The sequence below is a fragment of the Juglans regia genome, chromosome 7 (genome assembly GCF_001411555.2).
Source record: "Juglans regia cultivar Chandler chromosome 7, Walnut 2.0, whole genome shotgun sequence".
Classification (NCBI taxonomy): domain Eukaryota; kingdom Viridiplantae; phylum Streptophyta; class Magnoliopsida; order Fagales; family Juglandaceae; genus Juglans; species Juglans regia.
In genome coordinates this window covers 42,865,818-42,890,290 of record NC_049907.1, presented here as the reverse complement: position 1 = coordinate 42,890,290, position 24,473 = coordinate 42,865,818, and the positions used below count along the sequence as shown (strand labels likewise).

At 38.0% G+C, this 24,473-nt stretch overlaps 1 protein-coding gene across 2 annotated transcripts; it reads right to left on the bottom strand.

Annotated features, from left to right (window-relative positions):
- Positions 1-348: 348 nt before the first annotated feature.
- LOC109005429 lies at positions 349-17,594 on the bottom strand. Of its 2 annotated transcripts, none has more exons than XM_018984372.2 (11): positions 17,176-17,594; positions 16,410-16,558; positions 16,128-16,310; positions 15,924-16,023; positions 15,798-15,828; positions 12,961-13,003; positions 12,228-12,380; positions 8,532-10,773; positions 6,974-8,381; positions 6,688-6,771; positions 349-960 (listed from the first exon to the last, which is right to left on the bottom strand). In XM_018984372.2, exons 2-11 carry the CDS (start codon positions 16,466-16,468, stop codon positions 896-898), a joined length of 4,368 nt encoding a protein of 1,455 aa, XP_018839917.1. In that variant the 5' UTR covers positions 16,469-16,558; positions 17,176-17,594; the 3' UTR covers positions 349-895. The 2 variants fall into 2 exon arrangements, with proteins under 2 accessions (XP_018839917.1, XP_018839921.1); XM_018984376.2 differs by having other exon boundaries at positions 16,410-16,506; positions 17,176-17,573.
- Between the last annotated feature and the right edge of the window lie 6,879 nt (positions 17,595-24,473).

Here is a 24,473-nt window from a genome sequence, read left to right as displayed (position 1 = left end):
TAATGACCAGTAGTTTCCGGAGCTTCTATCCAAAACAAACAAAAATTATGTCTCAAGTTTTCTCCTAAAAACTACTTGTAGCATAGGTTTACCATGACTATAATAATCAATTAAATACATAAACAAGGGATAAATATCTTTGATTCTCATCTTTTTTCAATCTTTATGAGACGGTGATGGTCCATATTATAGCAGGCGGTTTCCATCCTAAACCAGAAGAAAGAAAATGCACAATGGCATGCCAATGGAGAGAAAGGGCATTTCCTTTTTTCTTCTTTCACAAAGAGAGAAGGCGGTGACAACCAAAAGTTCCTAAATCCTCAACATACAAATGATCACAGATCCAAAAGTTCATAATCTCCTGATTTTGTACTCAACGAGATTTGTACAAATTGAAGGGCAGCTACAGCTGCACCAGCCTCCTCCTCTCTCTCTCTCTCCAACTCTCATCATAGAAGAGAGACAGAGAGAGACAATGTTGCATGAATGAAACTCTAGTTCACTTCAACTGTAAGTGCCTATCATTCCCAACAAAATTCCTAGACATGGAAAAAAGAAAAAAAAAAAAAAAAACCTGATGTAAATTGATTACAAGCATTCACAAAATTTCGTTGAGAAATACAACTGAAAAAATGGACTCTTCTTTCAATAACATATACAACATATTTTAACACACTATCATATTATCGAGTAAATCATGAGGAAGGTCTCATGAATCCAAGAAGATATACATAGTCCATTCTAGATCTTCTACAAATATTCGTATCATCCTTACCTTGAGCTTTTGCACATCTGATATTCCTTTTTTTTTTTAATAGATAAACATCTGACATTCCTTTACACCCTAACCTCTGCGATGATCCAATTTCTCTGGCCAATCCACACAGAGGTATGATTATCTAGGCTTTGAATCACTTCCCTTGCTTCGGAAGGATGAGAGCGAGAAAAAGGATCTTGGAGCTGTAAGATTAAATTTTAAATATACTACTGTCAGTAAAATTTTCAGCAAAGGTTTTGAGAAATGAACAGAAGGATTTCCTTCTTGCACGGATGACACACACACACACACGTGTTTCTGCAAAAGAGGAATTACAGATGCATAATTCTGGTCAAGTGTCATGCCTATCAGAATAACTATTCCTTTTTTTTTTTTTGATAATTAAAAAGATATATTGCTCAAAGAATAGGCCTAGCCCAGTATTTACAATATCGGACCCTGACTAAGAGGGCGCCAAAGAGACAAGAAAATCATGAAGGACCATGCCATTAAAATCAACTGCAATAGCCCAAGAACAAAGAGTGCTATAAAATAATGCTAACAGTTCCTCTAGCGATCTCTCCTTGTCTTCAAACGTCCGCGCATTTCGTTCCTGCCATAGACACCACAAGATACACATTGGGATCATCTTCCAAACCCTTTTAATCTGATGTATACCTCCAATGTTTGGCCAACTAGCCAGCACTGCCACCACTTTCTTCGGCATGACCCACGCCAATTCAACCCTACTAAGTACCTCATACCATAAAGCCCTTGCAATCACACAATGCAACAGAAGATGGTCTACCGATTCACCCCCACACTTGCACATACAACACCAATCTACTAAAATAACCCTCCGCTTCCTCAAATTATCAATCGTGAGTATTTTACCCAGCGATGCTGTCCACACGAAGAAAAGAACTTTAGGGGGCGCCTTATTCCTCCAAAGCCTTCTCCACGGAAATTGAGTACTTGTCTCATGGGAGAGAGCTTTATAAAAAGACCGAACCGAGAATGCACCTTTTCCATCCGGTAACCACCATAACCCATCTTCTTGTTGATTGCTTGGCTTCACAGAATACAAAAGCCTATAAAAATCTGCCAAGCTGTCCATCTCCCAATCCTGTATTGCCCTACTAAAGCTAATATTCCATTGAAATTGCCCCCCCAACATCTCCATAACCTCCGCCACTAAAGCCTCTTTAGCACTTGCAATTTGAAATAGAGGAGGAAAACGATCTTGTAAAGCATTATCACCACACCATATATCTTTCCAGAATTTAATCCTAGAGCCATCACCCAACTGAATACGGGTTTGTCGAAGAAAAACCTCCCAACCTCTTCTAATGTGTTTCCACAAGCCCACTCCATAAGTTCCTCTAACTTCTTTTGTGCTCCAACCCCCCCCTGACTCACCATATTTGCACCTTATCACCTCTCTCCATAATGCATCCGGTTCATGACTATATCTCCACAGCCATTTACCGAGTAGCGCTCTATTGAAGGTCCTCACATTTCTAATGCCCAGACCACCTTGAGATATAGGGCGACATACTATCTCCCACTTAACCAGGTGAAATTTGAACTCATCCCCCAAACCTCCCCACAAAAAATTGCGTTGGAGTATCTCAATTCTGTGCGCCACATTTGCAGGTATAGGAAATAATGAAAGGAAATAGGTTGGTAGATTTGAGAGTGTACTCTTAATCAGTGTGAGTCTACCGCCTTTCGACAAATACAGTCTCTTCCAGCTTGCTAATCTCTTCTCAATCTTCTCAATCACTGACTCCCATAAGGAGGGTGTCCGTGCTCTTACCCCCAACGAAAGCCCCAAATACGTCAACGGTAGAGAAGCTACCTTGCAACCCAACGTACTCGCCAGTTGTCGAACATTTGGAACCATACCAATTGGCACCAATTCGGATTTGTCGAAATTCACTTTTAACCCGGAAACTGCTTCGAAACACAATAGTACTGCCTTTAACGTACGCACCTGACTTTGTTCTGGCTCGCAAAACACTAGAGTATCATCTGCAAACAACAAATGGGATATGTTAATGACCCCTCTATCCGGGGTTCCCACGGAAAAACCCTCCAAATAGCCATTATTCGTCAAAGCCGAAATCATCCTGCCTAATCCTTCCATCACAACAACAAATAACAGAGGTGACAACGGATCTCCTTGTCTCAGACCTCGCGTGCTATGAAAAAAACCTGCTGGACTGCCATTTATTAAAACAGAGAATTTCGCCGTTGATATGCACCAACGAATCCATGTTATCCACCTCTCTCCAAACCCACATCTCCCTAGTAGGTAGAGAAGGAAATCCCAGTTGACATGATCGTACGCCTTCTCCATATCTAACTTACAGATGATCCCTGTTGAGCCTGCCCTCATTTTGCTATCTAAGCATTCATTAGCAATAAGTGCCGCATCTAAGATTTGTCTACCTTTTACAAAGGCATTTTGAGGCTTTGTTATAATCTTCCCCACCACCTCACTTAACCGGTTTGCTAACACTTTGGAAATAATCTTGTAAACTCCACTTACCAGACTAATGGGGCGGAAATCCTTAACCTCACTTGCCCCACCTTCTTTGGAATCAACGCAAGGAATGTATTATTTAGGCTTTTCTCAAATTTACCAACTACAAAGAGTTCTTGAAACACCTTCATAATGTCTTCCTTAATAACGTCCCAACATTCTTGAAATAAACCCATAGAGAACCCATCTGGCCCTGGAGCTTTATCCTTAGCCATTTTCCTCACTACTTCAACAACCTCCTCTTCCTCGAAAGCCCTCTCTAAACAAGACACTCAGTCAGACCAATAGAATCAAATACCAGGCCATCAAGAGACGGCCGCCAACTAGCGGGTTCAGTTAGTAGTTGCTCATAAAAGCCAACTATATGGTCACGAATAACATGGTCTTCTCTGCACTCCTCACCTTCAATTCTCAACATCTCAATGTTGTTGTTTCTCCTATGGGAATTTGCTACACGATGGAAAAACTTTGTGCTGCGGTCACCTTCTCTTAGCCACAATGCTCTTGACTTTTGCCTCCAAGAAGTCTCTTCAGCTAAGATAATTCTCTCTAACTCCGCATCCAACAAAGTCTTCCGAGCTACTTCATCCGAAGTAAGGGATCTAGTCTCTTGGAGTCTCTCAAGTTCTTGTATCTCTCTCAACTCGCCTTTCTTGTTTTCACCTACATCACCAAAGAATTGCCTGTTCCACAACTTCAAATCTTTTTTCAACATTCTCAATTTACCCGCCAAGATGAAGCTAGGGGTACCTTGAAGCTGATACGAGGACCACCACTGCCTTACTCTTTCAACAAAACCATCAGATTTTAGCCACATGTTTTCAAATTTAAAGTACCTCTGCCCTCCACGGAGGCCACCACAATCAAGCAAAATAGGCCAGTGATCTGAGCTAATACGAGGCATACGCTTTTGTCAAACATCTGGGAAATGACATTCCCAATCTGGCGAAATTAAGAAGCGATCCAGCCTAGACCAACTTTGGTTGTTAGCCCACGTGGCGGGACCCCCAGCAAGGGGCAAATCTACCAAATTCAAGTCAGAGATGCATGCTGAAAATTCTACCATAGCTGGACGTCCTCTTCTATTTCCAGATGACTCACTCGGGAATCTAGTAACATTAAAATCGCCCCCTATACACCATGGGAGGTTCCACCAGCTGTGTATTCCGGCTAATTCTTCCCACAACAATACTCTATTACTGTCCATATTTGGGCCATATACACCTGCAAATGCCCACAAGAAGTTATCTGCAATACTCTTAAAAGAGCACGCAACTGCATACCTTCCTATGAATTCCTCTACTATCTCCACTACTCTTCTATCCCACATTAGCACTATACCTCCTGACGCCCCATTGGAAGCCAAATAAACCCAATCAACGTGTGCACAACTCCATAAACTTCTCACAAGTCTTCTATCGATAATCTTTAACTTCGTCTCTTGTAAACAAACAATATCCGCCTTCCACTCCCAAAGCAAATTTCTTATCTGAAGACGTTTGTTAGCCTCATTGAGCCCACGAACATTCCACGATATTATTTTGGGTCTCATGGAGACACGGTCAGCCCCTTCCCTTTCGACCTACTCCTACTAGAACTCCCCTCAGTGTTCAACGACCACATCAACCTCTTGAGTTCCCGCTGTTTTTTTGTACCAAGCTTCCTATGTTGCTGGTGCCCCACCTCAATAGCCGTGAGCAAGGCCATGAACTGATCTTCATATCCTTCATATTCCAATCCCACAACTTTTTGAATTTCAGTAACCTTCCTAAAAACCCAATCTGAAACTCCAGTGTGCATAGGGAACATAAAATTTAACGGAACTGGTTCACCCTCCCTGTGATCCATTGATGTACCTCGAGTCTCTTCCACCCCCGTAACTTCCACCATGTCTACTATAGCCTGATCATTTTCATCCTCAGAAGACGCCCCATCCTTTTCAGATGGAGATCCTTCTGTTTCACAGTCAGTAAAAGCCCCATCCTTTTCGGTATCCTCAGACATAAGCGTGAAAGAGTTCGTCGGAATCTGGGACACCTCCTTTCCCTTCATCGGCGTTGTCTGGCCCCCAATCTCCCGCGGTGACCCTCCCGAGCCTATCGCAGGACCTGTCGCAACGCCTGTCGCAGAACAACCCACTTCGTGCCTGGTTTCCCGCGTCTGCACACCTTCGTCGGAGTTAGCTATCGTCATCGGCACTCTCTGATCGGCCGATATCCCCCCCTGCGACGGCGAGTTGCGCGGTGTACAGTGCGCACCAGACGCACCAGTAGTCGAAGCCCTAGAACCGTCTTCGCGAGGCTTCAGGTCTCTGGGTCGCGACCCATCCGAAACTGAACCAATGGGCTGAGGCCCATTTTGGCCCAGCACTTTCGGCCCATTCACACGCCTCCACCTACGTTTACCAACATTGGGCTTCCCAGCATAGTCCGGCCCCTGCAGCTCGTTCCCCCTACAAATCCCCTTCATATTACGCCCGACCACCCTACGTACGTCCTCCATTTCTCTCTGCAAATTCCTCATTTGGCCCTGCAGGTCTTCAACTACCCAGCGTAGTACTTGCACCTCGTCTCTGCCACGATCAGTCCTTTGTATGTCGTTTGAGACTCGAGGCGCGCGACTGTCAGAGGTCCAACCCCCACCACCTTCTCCATTCTCCTCACGCCATGGTCTCGAGTGTAGCAGCGCCTCCTTGTACGAGTGCCTCGTCTCCACCTGTGGTTTCCAATCAGCTCCACCGTAATGACCACCCCTCAAACTTCCCTCCTCCACACATTCCACCAGAGCTTCCTTCACCCTTCTCCAACCTCTCCCTTCCTGACCTTCCGGAATGAGAATCAAGCTTCTCCTCCCCCCCTCCTTGTATTCAGCCACCACTAAGTAATATCCCCTGCTGTTATAACACTTCTGAGCTAAATAACAACAACCACCCTCTCTAATGGTGCTGTAGAAGTCCTGCTTCGTCCCACTTGAACATGCCTCCAAAGACTTCACAAGCCATTGGGTTGTACTCTTCTCAATCACAAGTTCTTGCTTCCTCTTCCACCCCTTCTCTGTAATGCAAACAGAATCACCTTCCTTAACTAACGTAAATAATTTGGACTCAACCACCACTTCTCTTTTAAGACCCATCACAGCTTCACCATACCAGCAACAGGCAAAAGAAAAGTTTTCGCATGTGTACGGAGAGAAAAGTTTTCACCTAGCTTCTAACTCCTTCATTCATTACTAGGACTCAACCACTAAGTTTTCACCTAGTTTTCACCTAGCTTCTAACTTCTAACTCATAACTATTCCTTCAGCCCTATCAAACTGTTAACATTACTGCTAGGAAAAGTATGATGAATGATATACAACCAAACTATTTGCTGATAAACTGTACCTTTTAAGGAGCTTCCAGACATATGGTCGTCCCTCAGTTTAAAGTTTCCTGGAGGTGCTGGGATAGAACTTTGTAAGGCTTGCACTGACAGAAATAAAACTTAACACTCTTAATAATTTGCAAGTGGCCAGCATGCAGAAGACAAACTCAAAGTTGGCAGCAGTTACACAAGGACATTATCATAACAGAACATTTGAAACTTAATACCGCATAAGCAGGCATGTCATCAAATAATATTCGGAGAAAAAAATTGAAAAGATTGAAAATAAAGATATGCATAGGTTACCCTGTTCATTGAACTCGCTCTCATTGAAGCTGTCTTCAGAAGGATGACCTTGGGAGAATCCCATTCTTGACTTCCTCAAGTCTTCTGATGACCGATTGGCAGCATCCCGCCCATCTTCTGTATCATCATCTCCTTCTGAAGTTGTCGCAGAGATCCAGTCAACCAAACTCTCTGTCCCACGACTTTTCCTTCCAAATTTCAATAATCGCTTGAACCCTTTTGTGACATCTTTACGAGACTGATTGTGGGATAAATTAGCAACAACAATAGGCTTCTCAGCAGCTCCCCATTTCTTTCTCATTCGAGCAGCATCAGCCTCTGATTGGGTCAGGCTATGAGAATTCCAGGATGCAGGGCTCCCAATCGGAGAATCCACAAAAGCATCAACATCAGAGTTTTCATGTGGAAATGAAAATGGATGATGCATGCGTGAGTTCCACGAGACGGGGCTTCCAGCTGGGGAGTCCTGCAAAGACCCTACACTGTGGAAAGTAGAAGGCTCAGTAGCAGGCAATTCAGCCACAGAAGCAGGGTCCACTTGAGAAAGTGATATCATGGAATCACCATTTTCAGACCCAGAATTAGCTGAATTGTAAGATTCCGGGCTCAGTGTAGTTTTCCCATTATTCATATCAGCATGATTGTCAACCTGCATGGTTTCCAGCTCTTCCTCTTCTTCCTCCTTAGCCATATCCACTGAATCTTCTGCCTCAAAGGCCAATTCATCAAATTCTTCGTCATTTTCCAAAGTCTCAGATGCAACTGCAGCCTTCAGCTTAGAAAAACTAGCTCCAGCACCAGGACCTATTCCATCACCCTTCCTGAGGAAAGGCTTAGATTCCAAATTCTTTGGAAGTTTTTCATATGGGCTCTGCTCAATCTGCTCTTTATCAACTTTTAACGGAGCCAAAACGGCACTGTCAGAGTTTTGGGGGGATGAATCTTTTAACTCTACTGGAGTGATGAAACCTTTTCTTGAGGACTGAGATCGCCGTGGCTTCTCTTCCTTAGCAGTTGGTACATCTTCACTGGTACTCTTGCTGCGACCCAAGTTTCTAGCCTGAAGTCGGGTTGTTGTTTTGCTTACTCCAGAAGAAGGTTTCGTATTTTCTTTTCTAAAATCAGAGAAGTTCGGAACTGACTGCGCAAGAGGATTTTCTGATTGCATTCTTCGCTTTCCAGAACTGGAATTGGAAACTTTGGCTGATGACCGTGGTACCGTATTGGCTGTTATGCGGGGCGTAGATGAAGAGAAGCTTCTGTTTGGCAAAAGCTTCTTAGTTTGAGCACTTCTGGAAGCAACATCCCCAACAGAGGACTCGCTGAAAAACCTGTCTGGTCCATAAAATTTCTGCCCAGGAAATTTAAGGTCATCGTCATCTTCACTCTGAAAGGAATCTACTGGTTGCTGTAAAAATTATATTATTCAAATTAGTTAAAAGAAAATAAAATGAGAAGCAAAATATGGCTTCAAGGTTCAAAAAATTCGGTACAAAAACCAAATTCTAGAAGAAGTCAGGTTTATCACTTCATAAAAATAAAACTAGGATGTGAGTACCTGCTCCCTTTTCATATTTGACCGAAAATTGAAAGATCTAAGTTTCTCTGCTCGCCGATGAGCACTAGACAATGGATCTTGTTCATCGGCAGAGGGAGAAAACTTGGCCTTCATCTCAGCTCTGCTGCGCTCAAGGTTATCCTGCATAGCCTTCATCTTGGCTTCCTTCTCTGATCTTTTAGAACTCCATTCTTCCCTCAGTTTAGCATCTCTTTTCTGCATGTACCTCTCATAGAATTTTCCTCTGGAATCATCTGTAAAACTAAGTTCAGAAAAATTCTTCTTCAGAGTATCGCTATAATCCTGATTATCTACCATCTTCATCAGTGGACTTGGAGTACAGAAGTTTCCCATATTAATGGTACTCTCGGCCCCTTCAATAACTGAGTTTTTGTTCTGAAATTGCATGGGAGTAATCTCCCCTGATGCTGGTTTTCTGTACTGTGAACTTGCTGCCTGCTCCATCTGTTTGTCGGCAGGCTTGTTTCTCCGTGCAGAACTAGACTGATCCCCAGGAACCCGAAGCTTGTGCTCTGCAAAAAGCTTTTCAAGCTCATTAGCCTTCATTTTCAGTTCATCATTGAGCTCCTGGTTTCCCTTAGACTGCCTAACTCTCTGAACTTGCTCTGATGGCATTGTTGAGATTGTAGAGAAACTCTCTTGAGTCTCTGAAACCTTTTTACCAGGATAGTCCAAGTCGCTGTACTCATTACAAAGACCAATTTCATCCTTACTACCCTGAGTCTTCTTAGTTGGCTCACGACCAGCAGAAACAGGTTTCTGAAACTTCATGCTCTGGACTCCAGAATCTTCCTCTTTGGTTTGTTTCCTATCTGAGGACTGCAATTCTTTCTTACCAATCTCCTCAATTTCTCCTGTAAAAGATCTCCACTTGGGCTGAGGATGCAACTGAACACCCTCAACTCCTTTGAGCTGTGACAAGGGGTTTTCCTTCAGTTTTAGCCCACTACCACCATCAAACTGCCCTGACAAAGAGCGGGAATGACTCTGAGAACCCCTGGAATGTGGTTTCACCACTTGATCCCTCCGTCCGGAGTCCTCCACTCTATTGCTAAATGCCCCATCAAATGTACCATCCCCTTCCTTGCTTGCAAAAGTTAGAACCTGATTCTTCAGTCCAACAATCTCAGTCCGCTCTGAAAAGCCTCTAGACTGAGACTCGATACCCACTTGATCTTGAACCCCACCACCCCTCCCTTCACAACTCAAAGAAATCTTCACCTTCTCCTTGGAAACCCCCTGGTCGCTAACCCCAGCCAGCTCTGCTTTAGCAGTAAAAGCTCTGAATTGGGTTTGACCAATCACCCCAGCTTGATCTTTCCAATTCGTCCGCCCCTTTAATCCCACCTCTTCTTCTTTACCCAAAACCCCCCTGACCTGGCTCTTCACGTCAGCTTGATTTTTCAACACGGCATCACCATCCCCATCGGAACTACTCTTTGCATCAACCTTAAATGTGCTCTGAGTGTCGTTCAACCCCTTGCGGTCCTTATCATTGCATGAACCAGAGAATATATTATCGGAATTATCTTGCGAATGCAAAAAAGAAGATGCAGACGAAGGCGTACACAAAGGGCTCTCTACATCCTTCTTCTCCCCACTCAAATCAATGCTCATGTCGCTCGCACCGCTCCATCTTCTCAACACGGCCTTCTCGACGGCAGCAGGACCAGACGACACGTCGGACGAGAGCCTTCTCAGCTCCACAGGCTTCCCTACAATGGGTTTGCCGCCAGAGTTCTCTTTCTGCTTGTTTTCGAAGAGGTTGATACGGTCCTGCACGCTGAGCCGCCTGGAGGGTTGAGACGCCGCAAAGGAAGATGACTCGGGCGGAGCCTCGTCTTTCTTGTCGTTCTGCGCCTTGGGCTCTGGCTGGGTCTGTTCCTCCCTGGGTTCGTTTTTCTCGTTGAAATCGCCTCGGGCAGGGAAGGTGGTGCTGGAGGCGAGGGACTTGGGCTGCTGAAACGTGGGAGGCTGCGATTGGTTAAGGTGGTACGTTTGTTTTTGTTTCTGTTGTAGTAGTTGGTCTTGACCAGCTGGGTGGTGGACCTGTTTATTTGGGGGTTGATGGTGGGACCCAGTTGTGTCTTCCGTGGGGTCATCGATTGACATGTCGGACCCTGTCGACGATCTGACGGCTCGATCCTCGACAACTGGCTTCCATGAGCTGATTAGGTCCGGTCTTCTCTGGCACAGTGAGATGAATTTGGTGCAAGCTTCGCTGCACATATACCCAACAAATTATAATGAGGAAAGAAATTTCCAGAATATATACATTGATATTAAATTTCCTTCCTTTCTATCTTACTATTTTTGTGCATTAAAAATATTTATTTTATTATTATTTCTTAAAAAGAAAAGGTGAGAGAGAGAGAGAGAGAAGCAGAACTCCAACTGGAACTTAAAAAATTTGGAAAAGGTCTCCATAACTGCTGTACCTGCTGCTGGATTGATAAGGTGACAAATTAAAATGAGGTGTACCTTTTTCAATTTCTTACCTTTTCTTTCTATTATTATTTGAAAAGCAACTTAAATGGGGTCCCTAATTAGTAATTACTTTGTCCATTGGGTCACGACACGGCCTCATTGACAAAATCTAATTAAGGAAACAAAATTTAAAAAAGGGAAACTTTGGGTAACTTTTGGCAGATATCAAAGTTGGACTCAAAAAACAAAGGGAGCCCAGCAGTTCCATGGTTGTCGTGTATAGGAATGGGCAATCTTTCATGAACCGACAACTGGAGAGAAGGTAACAAAGCCACAGGCCAGAGATGGATGTGCAAGGACCCCACTTACCTCCTTAAAGATATAAATAAATTTATATAAAAAAAAAAAAAAGCTGTTCTTTTTTATTTTGGGATGTTGTAGCTGTGGTGGATATAATTAATTAATAGGCATGCATGATAATTTTTAGTGACCCAATATAAGAATCCAAGAGTGCCTCCCAATCTTGATCACTGAAGGGATGGATAGTATAGATGAAAGGCATCTGTCAGGGCATTTTAATGGGTAGACTACAGTTTGAGGTTACAAGGTCAGTTTTCATTATTTCAACGATAGCTTAGCAGTTTCATAATCTAATGGATATGTATTATCAACCAAAAGGAGCTTCTTAACACCATAGTATTAGAGCCTCCCTCCCTCCCTCCCACCCTCAATTAGGCGCATTTGAATAAAGTTACTAACCTGGCAAATCACTTGAACAAATGATTTTCTATAAAACCCAGGACCAAACATGTAAAGGGAGTTTTATGTTATATTATTCCTTTTTCACCTCGTTTTATGCCTTTAGAAAAAGCTGTAATTTCCAATCTCTTCACCTCTCTGACAACAGAAAACCCATTGTGGCACAGAGAGAGAGAGAGAGAGAAATCCTGTAAATCACGTATTGATTTTGAGATTATGATTGTCCCCTCTCTGCAGGTTGGGGAGAGGTTTTAACCTAACGTGAAAGAAGTTAAAAAACATTTCCTCTTCATTTCTCTTTCGTTTTATGTTTTCCCACTGCACCAAAGCGGAGGAAGATCCTTCCCCTCCCTGTCACTGCTACCAAAACCCTGCACTAAATCGCTACAGCAAGCTGGGTTCACTTGATGAACATGCACAACACAAAAGTGGGAGTAGGAGCGTGTGAAAGCTTGAGATATAACATTTAGTTCAAGAATGAGTTCTTACTTCAAGCGATGGGCACCAAACTGATCTGCAAAAAGTTGGAGTTCAGACACTGAGATTGGGCTAAAACCAGCAGCTGATGCACGAGCACATGCGGTAGCCAGGTCCTGCTGAACTGCCACAAGCCGTACATCAATAGCCCTCAAAAGCTCCTTTCTGTGGCAAATGGTCAAATAGAATAACAAAACTTAGAAAGCAAGCATATCAAGAATATCAGTAATGGCATAGTTCACTAATGAATATATACAATATTTACAATATTTTTTTTTATAGGTTCTAATTAACCTCACTATAATTACCATAACTTACTGAACCCTCTTCTCATAGGTTCTAATCAACATAACCTTTGTCATTGCCTCTTTTCTAAAGTGGACAATCAGTCAACTTGAATTTCCATGATCAGATAGACATGGTGATTCCTAACTTCCCAAATGTAGCAGACCCCCTAATCGAACCAACCAGGGTTTCATTAACATCATTGCCATATTGCAGGATTCAGCCTAGCATACCTCAGTCACTGCTGAAAGGAAACCCTTAATTTTAAAAGTATAAGATCAAAAATCATCTTCAACGGCTGATATCTAAAGGGAAATTACAAATGACTATTAAATTTTGTAACAAATGAAATTCAAAACTCAAAAGCATGTCGTGCAAAAGCAAAGATTAAGTAAACTAACAAACTGATCAAATTAATTTAATCGATTGGTCAGGAGAGAAGGTGAAAAGAAAGCATTACTTTGTTGCATCCGCTGCCCCTGAGGTTCCTGTTCCATCCCCACCTGGAGATTATTATCCAAAACCGTGTCAGCACATTAATGAAAGTGCTTCAAGAAGAATGAAGGTTTGGATGCATACTTTCAACACAACATACTTCAAAAGAACTTCAAATGTCTAATAGCCAAGGCATAGCAAAACTCATGAACTATGCCAGGGTGATGACGCAATAGATAAGCCACTAACTGGATCAAAATGCCCAACGTAAGGGCCACAACTCAATACCTTTACAGATCCATGCAAAAATGGAAACCCAGACTGTAACCAAAACCAGACATTACTGTATGTAACTTAGCATAATGGCAAGGTAATTAAGTCAGGTTCCATGGGACAAGCCACCAACTCCCTGTTCATTAATTGTCTACACAATAAGTTCTGATGCATTTTAAAAGGTCAAAGCATTTCTATCTGCACATCTCCCTCTCCATGCCCAACTCCCACCAGGTGCACTGAACTCAATGAAACTGATCTTGTTGCCAGCAGGCCCAAAAGCTTCAAGGAAAATATAAAGCCTTACAGTAACAGGCCAAGTGCATTGCCCAGGGAAAATGACAAGAGATCTGTTTTCTTTTACTTTTCTGATACTACACGAGATGAAAACTGTTTTCGTCTATAACAAAAACCATGAGTTTAGCTTATTCTCTCAAGTAACTTCTGCAATCCAATTCATAGCAAAACCCAAGTACCATGGCTTTAATATTCATGAAAAAATGTAACGTTTCCACCCTACTCCATATGGAGAGTTTGTCTTCCTGAAAACTTTAAAATCAAGTAATCAACCATCTAACGTTAAACATAAAGGTAAAATTACAAGTTTATCGTCTGAATTACGGTTTGGCACTGCTACACTCCCACACACTCTAAACCTATCAACATTTCCTCCCCCCCACCTTCCTTGTGTTGTTCTCCATCGAGCAACGCCATGGAATCCCTACCCTTATTCCCCCTCTCTATTAACATAAGCATGAACTAGTAGTGACAAATCTATTGCCACCCATAAAAAATGTAATTCTTTTATGAAATTTTAATTTTATTGTCACTCCTTCAGCAAATCTGCTAAGATTTTCATGCCTGATGTCTCTGACCCTGTTAGATACGGATATGTCTGCAAGCTCCACCAACTCAGCTCACCATCATACTTACACTCAAAGCGCGACTGCACCCAATAGTTCCTCTTCAACTCCTTCACCGTGATCCCTAATCTATATTTTCTCAACTCCACCACAATTCAATATATACACCAACGACGCGCACTTCATTGATTTTATATACTGCTGCAACAGTCATCACGCAGCCTCCCAGTTAGTTTTAATCTCTCAACTTTTTTCCTAGATTTATGTTGTTTACTAAGAAAATGAGAATTTTTTTTAACCAAAAAAAAAAGACAAAAAAAATCCAAGTCCATTTATCCTTTGGGACCTCAAACTCAGGAAAAACCAAACCAGATAGATTTTACCCCAAAAAAACACACAAGCAAATTGCAGGAAATTGTCAGGTTTAATACAAAATTCAGTATAATTTTATTTTCCTTTTCTATATTAAAATTGTTTTCACAACTATTAAATCAATTTTGTAATTGGAACTAAAATTTGTGCTTAAAGCCTTGATCCTAATATTTTGCTTTTTGTCAAGAGAGAACATTCAAACAAGTTTTCAGGAGAAAATTTGTAACTTTATGGTGGCCTTCCAATAAGTGATAGGTACAAAGGGAAGTGCTCTGTGCACATACCAGGGAGATAGTTATAATCGATAGTAATTTCAAAAAGTGAGGGGCTATTTGTGATTATGTCCAACATTAAGGGGCTGATTGCTCAATTTTAATGCTCAGGAGGGGCATTGCAAATCGCCTCATGGTTTAGGGCGGAAAAAAGGAATTTACCCAATTACTTATTTATTTTTCATGATAAGGAACAGGTGATGATATCAAAATACTACCAACTTTAGACATACCATGACATAAATGTACAACTTAACATATAACTGTATGTGATGAGCTCTCTCTCTAATGTATTATCAAAATAAATATGTTCTTCAACACCCAAATCCATTTGTCAGGCATAATCTTTTTTTTTTTAATCAGTAAAAGTTTTTGTATCTGAAGGGGCTCGAAACTGTAACGTGAAGCTATGTATATGTGTTTTCTCTCGTATACTACCTGTGTACTTGAGCTATGCCTAATTAAGTGGATTAATAAATTTTCTTGCTTATCAAAAAGAAATAATTAAGCCCACTTTTCAGATGGTTATGCAATAAGGAATGCAGTGAATGCTACCTTGGAAAATTATTTCAAAAGGCTCAGCAGAGTCTTAATGGCATATCTATTGCTCTGTTACTATCTTCTGATAATACCAGCATCACCAACCACACCTCAGTCTATGCCTATGTTGACAACCAATGTGGCTCAGGGTAAACCCAAAATTCCCACTATTAATGATCGGACTAAAACAATAATAATGGTCAGCTCCAGTTTATCCCCACGAATCCTAATTTCCCACTTCCAACTACCAGTTTAAACTCCCACGCTTTAGAAGGTACCCTCGACAAAATAAAAAATATATTTAAAAATTAAAAATAATAAAAGATGGGAATCCTCCAAACAGAAGAACAAACAGGAAAAATCTAAGGAAATCCTTGACATCATATATGCTTGCTTCTACGATGTGCATATGGAAAAGGCAAAAGTACATGTATTAAATGCCTTATTAGAAAATATCCCAACCAGTGTGTTTTCTTGTATACCAAACAATTTAAGAGTAAAATCAACTACCTGGGGAGTAAACAGAACGAAACAAAACATACCTAACGCACCAGAAAGTTGATCTCCTGCACCCTGCATAAAATGGGTTCCCAGATTTAGTAATTAAAATAATGGTACTCCAAGTATTAGAGCATTGGTTCTCTACATAATCAAAATGTGGTTATTACTTGAGAATATATTCTCTGGGCTGCTTCCAACTGAGACATCTCTTGATCCAACGTGTTCACCAGTTCCAAGACCTCTGGTGTACTAACAAACCGCACAAACCTGAAGAAAAATTTCTACTGACTCAAAAATTTATCATGTCGACAAGCCAATAAAAAAAAATATAGTTAGAAGTTAGAACTTTTTCAATTGGCAACATATGTTACCTTTCAAGTGTTCCCTTTGTGAACCATGTCTCAGAATTTTTACAACTCTCAACTTCAAGCTTAATTGTCTGAACTGCAAGTGCAACCTGCTCTTCTGCAACCTTTAAATGGGTCACAAATGGCTTTACTAATCCCGATGCAAGCTTCTCAGTGTTTCCATCACCCGAGACAAACAACTCACATCTACGCAGAAAGGAAGAAAGAATATATCTCAATATCAACCATATAATGGCAAGATAGAAAGAATGAGAAAACTAAAACCAAGCATCTGGTTATCCTCACCGTGAGCGCTTTGGCGACAATTGGAACACGGCATAATCAAGTGCCGTGCCAGACTTCATCTTCCCCAACTCTAGGTAGTAGGTACACTACCTCTTTTCTGCTTTATTCATAAATCCAGATGTAATTTCAACGAAATGAAGGCACAGGTCCTGAAAACTTAAATTAATCAAGTCTTAAAACCCAAAAAATGTCGATCATAAAACTTCAGCGCTATAATGCAGCTTCCGGGAAATTCAATGACAAATTCAATAAGAAATTTCCCGACAGTTACAACAATCACAACCTAAGCTAAAAATCACATACGACTTTGAAGTTGGCGGAAGGTATGAAACTTTATTTACTCAAATCAATTATGGGAATTATTGTATAGTCATCCATATTTCAAAACAAGATGGATTACTTGCGTAAGTCTAAAACAAAAGGTGAACGACCAGCTGGTAAAACCGACAATAATTTTAAGCCAAAATGGTTACCAAAAATAGCCAAAAGATCTCAATCCCAAAACCCACCTCCAAAGCCAAATGCACCAAAGTTCAAGTCCTTGCACTAAAACAGAAACCATACACGTCGCAAATATCGATCATATTAGTCCCAGATCTGGTTAAATAAGTATCCAAACCCAAATGCCAAACCACACCAAACCCACCTAGACTTCGCACCATAAAACCAAATTCCAATGCAAAATCAAGCCAAACCCAGATAAATATATTCACGTGTAAATAGATATAGACATTGATAAACGAAATACACAAACAAGATAACTTACCAAATTTTCAAAAGCCCTAGTGTGTCAGAAAATATGGAGCAAATGCGAGAGAGATCATTGAGATCGAAGCGTGCCCGAGACGTCAATTTTCTGAGATCTTAGGCTGGCTTAATCGGATCCTCTGATTCGGGTTCAAACTTCAAATGGGTACCAACATTTCGCTCTCTTCTTTTTTATACCCTCTTCAAACTTCTTCTCCTATGTCGGTATGTCCCGGGGAATAGCTTTTCCCAGTTTCTTTAATGGGTTTTTCTTTTATTCTGCTTTAAAGTTCAAAGAAAACCCTAACAATGACAAGATGGTCTTTGCTTTAATCACCCCCACACATGTGTATCTTCCTTTCTCTCTCTACACTCTCCATACAGTAGAGAGAGAAAGAGAGATAGAGGGAAAGCATAGTCTGCTTTCAGTCAAGTTTTTAGCGAGTCATTTCCAAATCCCAATCTTAACTATAATTGAAAGACAGTGACTGTTGATGTTAAATTACAAAAATGGGCTTCACAGTGGAGTGTTGTCTTGAGTTTGATATTACCATACTGTCCATATTTGGCCGCGAAAGTCCCTAATTTATGTTTTACGTTTTGTTTAGAGAAAATAATGAGTAAATGTGATAATGATATGTTTTATGATGTTTACACTTCCAAAAATGGAAATAAAATAAAATTTCATTAAAAAAATAGATATTTTGTTTTGAATTTCTTAAGAACTTGCTCATTGTTCAAACTCTTGTACGTGATAAGAGAAGGTAAGGTTAATAAAAAAAAAATATGGATCCTTAAACCTATCGTTATTGATTACCACTAGTATTGGTATGAGTTTAGTTTCAAGTATTTACAAAAAAATGCTAACTCCCTATATTGTAATCATATTATTTTATTTTTTATTTTTTATATATAGATTATAATTTTTTTTAATGATTGATTAAATTGGCATAGAAAATATAAGAGTAATATCACCATACCGTCTTAATTATATGGTTCACTTTGTCCCGTCACATAGTGCCACGTGATTTATTAAAAAAATATATATTTAAAACAAAATAGCATTCAAAAATATAAAAAGATGAATATTAAAATCTTAACTTCTTTCAATCCCTTTTATATTTATGTTTTTATTATCGTGTGATGCGATGTTAATTAGACAGAGTCAATGACATAACTAGAGCGGGTATAATAGTATTTCTCAAAAGTATGTTCATAATCCTTTCCATCATCATCACCCTTCCATCATTATCTAATACGACATTAAATTAATAAAATATTATTTATCATATATTTCACTCAGATATCGATCATTTAATTCCACCTAAAAAGATTATAAAAAAAATACTAATTAAAGCAACAATCAATAGCAATCTTTAAATGGTGGTGACATAGGTTATTACGACGGGCAATGGGGGTTATATCAGGGAAGGAACAGAAACACTACTCGGCGAAGTGAGCATTTTAGTAATTTAAGATATGGTCAACTGTGGACGTTCACCATAATGACCTCCTAAGCGCGAATAGTTAAAAGTAAATAACGGATCGCGGCTCTTTACAAAAGGCAAAAGCTTTCGAAAGTGAGAGAGATTTTTTTTAAACCAAAAAAAATAAACAAACTTGTAGAAAATGGCATGCCGTGCGGTTCAAGCGGTGATTAGGGTCATCGCTTTTGTATAGTATAAAATCATAAATATTTGATTATGAATATTATTATATATAATGAGTGTGTAAATGTTATATAATTATTTTAAAAAATAGTAGAGTCTAATATAAAAATAATAATTTTATTTTTTTATATGAGTCTCATATTTATTTTTTTTTTTCAAAATAATTGTACGATACATACACACTCACAATTGTAACTATTATTTTTCTTTGATTATATAGGTCAATTCAAACTCAACTCGTTAAGCTAAACATGCCAAACTTTCAAACTCTAATCCAACTCATTTAGATAATGGGTTGTGTCGTGTCACCCGTTTTGACTTATTTAATAATTAATTAGAAATAAATTAACATAACAAGATCCATTTAAACTCATTTCATGTAAATGAGTTGAATTAATACGCATAACTTATTTGACCTGATTAACAAAATTTCATATAAAATTAAAATCTATATTTATTAATAGTCACAATATCTTAAAAAATATGTATCAATATTTTTCAAATTTTAATATATAATAAAATCAATATTACAAATTATATAATTATAAATATGAGTATAAGTCTAAAATTATAATTTCAACAATAAAAATATAAACATATTAAAAAACATCAATATTAGAATATAATAATAATAAAATTTTAATTTTAAAATAAAATCAAAACGGATCAAAACGGATAAATTTTAAATTAAACGAGTTGATCCGTTAATAAATCGCGTCTTAACGGTTAACTCATTTTGATCCAAACTCATTAATATTAAATTTAAATCCATTAATTTCGTGTCGAGTTTATGAATGGGGTGACATATAAGTCCTAGCAGTGACCACTGTCTTACTCATTTACGTATACCTAATTTACTATAGAGAAAATATACTTACAACCGTGAATTGCGTAACCGCCGCGTAATCACTTTGAAAAAAATAAATAAAATATAGGACCCACATGAAAAAAATTAATTTTTTAATAGTAGACTCCACTCTTTTTCAAAGCTATTACGCGACGATTACGAACTTCACGGTTGTATGTAGAATTACTCTTTACCATATTATCCTCCAAAAAGTCCACGACCAATAATTATATGTTGTGCGCCACTCATCCTAAGACACTTGTCACGGGCATATGACTCAGCACCTTCAGTGCAGAAAAATAACCATAAAATTAATAGATAATAATTTATGGTATACTGAAATATCATTTTAGTTTTTTATTTATTTGATTGTTTAGTTGTATGAAATTTCAAAATTTTACTTGGTGAAAAGATTAAAATCTTTTTATATAACACGTCAAAGTAATTTTGGTCATCAAGATTCATAGTTGATAAACTTTTTCACTTCATTAAAAATATATAAGTTGAAAAATAAAAAATGGCATTGATAAAATTTGAAAAATATATATTACATACAAAATTTAATTTGATTTAAATATTATTTCTTTTAATATGTTCATATCTAAATAAGATGGATAATTCATCTAGTAAAACTAACTTAATAATAGTTGTAATATATACGACAGAAGTACTTAGGTCCTGTTTGGATAGTGAAAATATTTCATCTCATCTTATTAATATAATTTTTTTAAATTCTCACATAAAATATAATAATCAATTCAACTTTTTCAAATCTCAATACAATAATAATATTAATAAATAATATTATAATAATATTTTATTCAACTTTCATCTCACCTCATCCCATCGAAACTCACTATCCAAACCGTACCTTAATACGTCTATATATCTTAGAATTCATGAAAATATAATATCTATATTATTATTATTATTATTTAAAACATAATTTATCTCATACGAATTTAGAGTATTTGTTAGGGTGGGATGAAATTTGTAACGTTTTTTTCTTTACAGCTAAGCGGTACTGGCGGCTATCTTCATACAGCATTTTCATTTTATATGACTAATAATTTCATATTGTGATCTGTCTCTATCAAAGTTCGGGACACAATTGTTTTGGGTACCCATCTATCCCCACTAAATTCAAAAGTTCATGAAGAAATTCTATCTTCCTTAGATTAATTGCTAGCCTCTATTTTTGGTCAGAAAGATAAATAGTTAAGAGTTTAATTTACCTGGTTGAATCTCTAGAACCAGTGTTTTGAATGTCATACACGTGTTACATCATTTTGAATACCATTTTCACTAATTATAAAACAAAAAAAAAAAAAAAAATTAATGCGCGTGATCTGAACATCCTAAAAATGTATATGATATTATTTAAAAAAGTAAAAGAATTAAAAGAACAAGAATTAAAATATACCACAGACCAATTAACAAGTGACTATGGGGCCATTGTGTTTTTGTCCTACCATATAGATAAGACATTTTCATATATGATTAAGATAAGACAAGACATTACAAGACTATGAAAGGTCAGCTGTTTTGGAGAAATACAAAACATTGCATGAGAATTCTTTGTATTATTTTTTTAAGAAATAAATAATATTGACTTATTATAAAATACGAGATTGAGAGAAAATGTATTAAGATAGAAAAGTGTAAAATAGTTTTTTTATATGTGTATTTGTATTTTATTTTTACACTTTTCATTTCATTTGTATTTACATTAGATTTCACTTGTATTTACCTTAGGTTGGTTCATTTAGCTCTTAGTATAAATTTACTCACTGAAACATTTGGGCAATTTTGTGTTTATTGAAATAGAAGAAACTAGAAGTCTCTTATGGTATCAGACATTTTCTAGGGTTTCTTATTTCTTTTTCTCCCTTATGGTAGTGGAAGCTTCGAATCCTCCTTCCTCTTTTCTAGATGATGTGAGTCCATTATTCCTTCATCCCATCGATAACCCTAGCGTTATTCTGGTCACGCAACTCTTGATTAGAGACAACTATCACACATGGTCTCGTTCAATGACCATGGCTATTTCTACGAAAAATAAGTTATGGTTCATGGATGGTACAATTTTTAAACCAATCTCTACCGATTTGTTTTTCTCTTCACGGTTACGATGTAATAATATGATCATTTCTTGGTTACTTAACTCGGTTTTTTCTAAAATCGTTGCTAATGTACTGTATGTTACCAGTGCTTATGAGATATAGATCGATTTAAAGGAACAATTCTCTCAAAAGAATGGATTTCGGATTTTTTAGATCCAGAAATCGATTTTGTCCTTATCTCAGGGACAACTTTCTGTTAATGCTTATTTCACTCGATTGAAGGCTCTTTCGGATGAATTGATTAATTACAAACCAATTCTTGTGTGTTCTTATGGTGCTGTGAATTTGTTGAATTCTTATGTTCAACATGAACGTATTTTACAATTCCTTATGGGACTTAATGAATCTTTTGCTTTGGCTAGGGCTCAGATTTTGTTGATGGAGGAGCCATTGCCGTCGATTACCAAGGTTTTTTCTCTTGTTATTCAGGAAGAGCAACATAGAGAAATTTCTGTTACTCCTCTTCTTGATGATGCTCATGCTTTTGTTGCTAACTCTGATACTTCGAGATATGTAAAATCTTTCTTTAAGAAAGATCGACTAGTTTGTAAGTATTGTGGAATAATGGTCATGTTGTTGAGAAATGTTACAAACTCCACGGTTTTCCTCTTGGATACAAGCAAAAGCCGCGACAACAACCCTTGACCAACCAAGTTATCCTCAGTAATAATTCTTCAACAGCATCTCCATTCTCCTTGACTGAGACCCAATATCAGCAGTTGTTATCCATGCTTACTCTCAATCCTCAGCATAAGTATGATGAGTCTAGCCATGAGGTGAATGTTGTGGCTTCTTCTTCTCATTTTTTTTCTGGTATTGTTTCATCTAAACATTCTGTTTTTACCTCTAACAGATATACTTTATTTAATCCTTCTAATTCTAGTTGGATATTTGATACGAGGGCAACAGACCATATGGTCTCCTCAATTGATATTTTTACTGATGTCACTCATGTTCTAAACACTTCTGTCAGATTAACAAATGGTCAATATGTTTCTGTTTCACATATTGGCACTATTCATCTTTCTGAACATCTTGTTCTTAAAGATGTTCTTTGTCTACTTACTTTTACTTTTAAATTGATTTATGTTAGTAAACTCACAAAGTCTCTCACTTCTTGTCATTTTTCTTCTGACCTTTGTTTAATTCAGGACCTAACCGCCTCGAGGCTAATTAGAGTGGGTAGACAACAATGAGGACTTTATATCTTGCAACAACCAAAGACTTTTCTCAACCCTCATTTGCCATTATTTTTTTCCAAATACACATTGTAATAACAATAATACTTTGTTGTCCAATGTTTGTTTTGCTTCCTCTAAATGTTCATTGTTTCACTTTTGGCATAATGGATTAAGACATCCATTTATTTCAAGAATGTATTTCTTGAATAAAATTGTGCCTAATTTGGTTGTGTCTGATAACCCTTGCATTGTTTGTCCTTTAGCCAAATAAAGAAAGTTGCCTTTCCCTAATAATAATACTCTCTTACTCACATTTTGACCTTGTTCATTGTGATGTTTGTGGCCTTTTTTCAGTCCTTACTGTTGAAGGTTACAAAATTTTTTTTTTAACAATTGTTGATGATTGCACTAAGTCTACTTGAATTTATCTTTTCAAAAATAGGTTTGAAGTTCCTCTTTTAATTCAAACATTCTTTAAAATGATCAAAACTCAGTTTAGTACAAAGATAAAGAAAATTCGTATTGATCATAGTATTGAATTTTTTTTTTTTTTTTTTTTATCTTCATACCTCATTTCCAAAGGTGTTATTCACTAACACAGTTGTATTCAGACTCCACAACAAAACTTTGTTGTGGAGAGGAAACATCAACATATTCTAAATGTAGCTCGAGCATTGTTGTTCCAATCTCATTTGCCTCTCAAATTTTGGGGTGATATTGTTTTAACAACTACTTAATAAACAGATTACCTTCTCCTATCACCAGAAATAAATCTTCTGCTGAAATTATTTATAATGTTTCTCCTTGATACGAACATTTGAGAATTTTTAGTTGCTTATGCTTTGCCTCAACCTTACACAGAACTAGAACAAAATTTGATCCTAGAGCTAGGGCTTGTGTTTTTCTTGGTTACCTTTTTGGTATCAAGTGTTACAAGTTGTATGATCTCAAGACAAATCAATTTTTTATTTCAAGACATGTCATCTTTCATGAACATGTTTTTCCTTTTCATCCTTCTTACTCTGATTTGTCTTCATATTCTCCTCCATCAATTCCTTCTCAATCTTCAACTTTTGATATGTTTAATGTGCCTTCAACAGTATTTATTGATTCTTCTTTGACTTCCCATGTTTCTGACTTACATAATACTTTGTCATCCCAACCTCCTGCAACATATAATACTTTACCACTAAGAAGATCCACCAAAATCTGATAAGCCCCTGATTATTTGTAGCATTAATATTGTAATTCCTCTACTGCACACTCTAAATCAGTTTCTCCAACAAGTTATGTTTCTTCTTCTTTTCCTTCTTCAATCAAATATGATATAACCAATTTTGTTTCTTATGATCAATTGTCTTCTGGTAATAAATTCTTTGCTTTTGCTATTTCTTTTGATATTGAACATGAGTTCTATCATCAAGCAGTCAAGCACTCTCATTAGAGGGATGTTATGGCTACTGAGATTGCTGCTTTAGAACTCAATAATTCTTGGA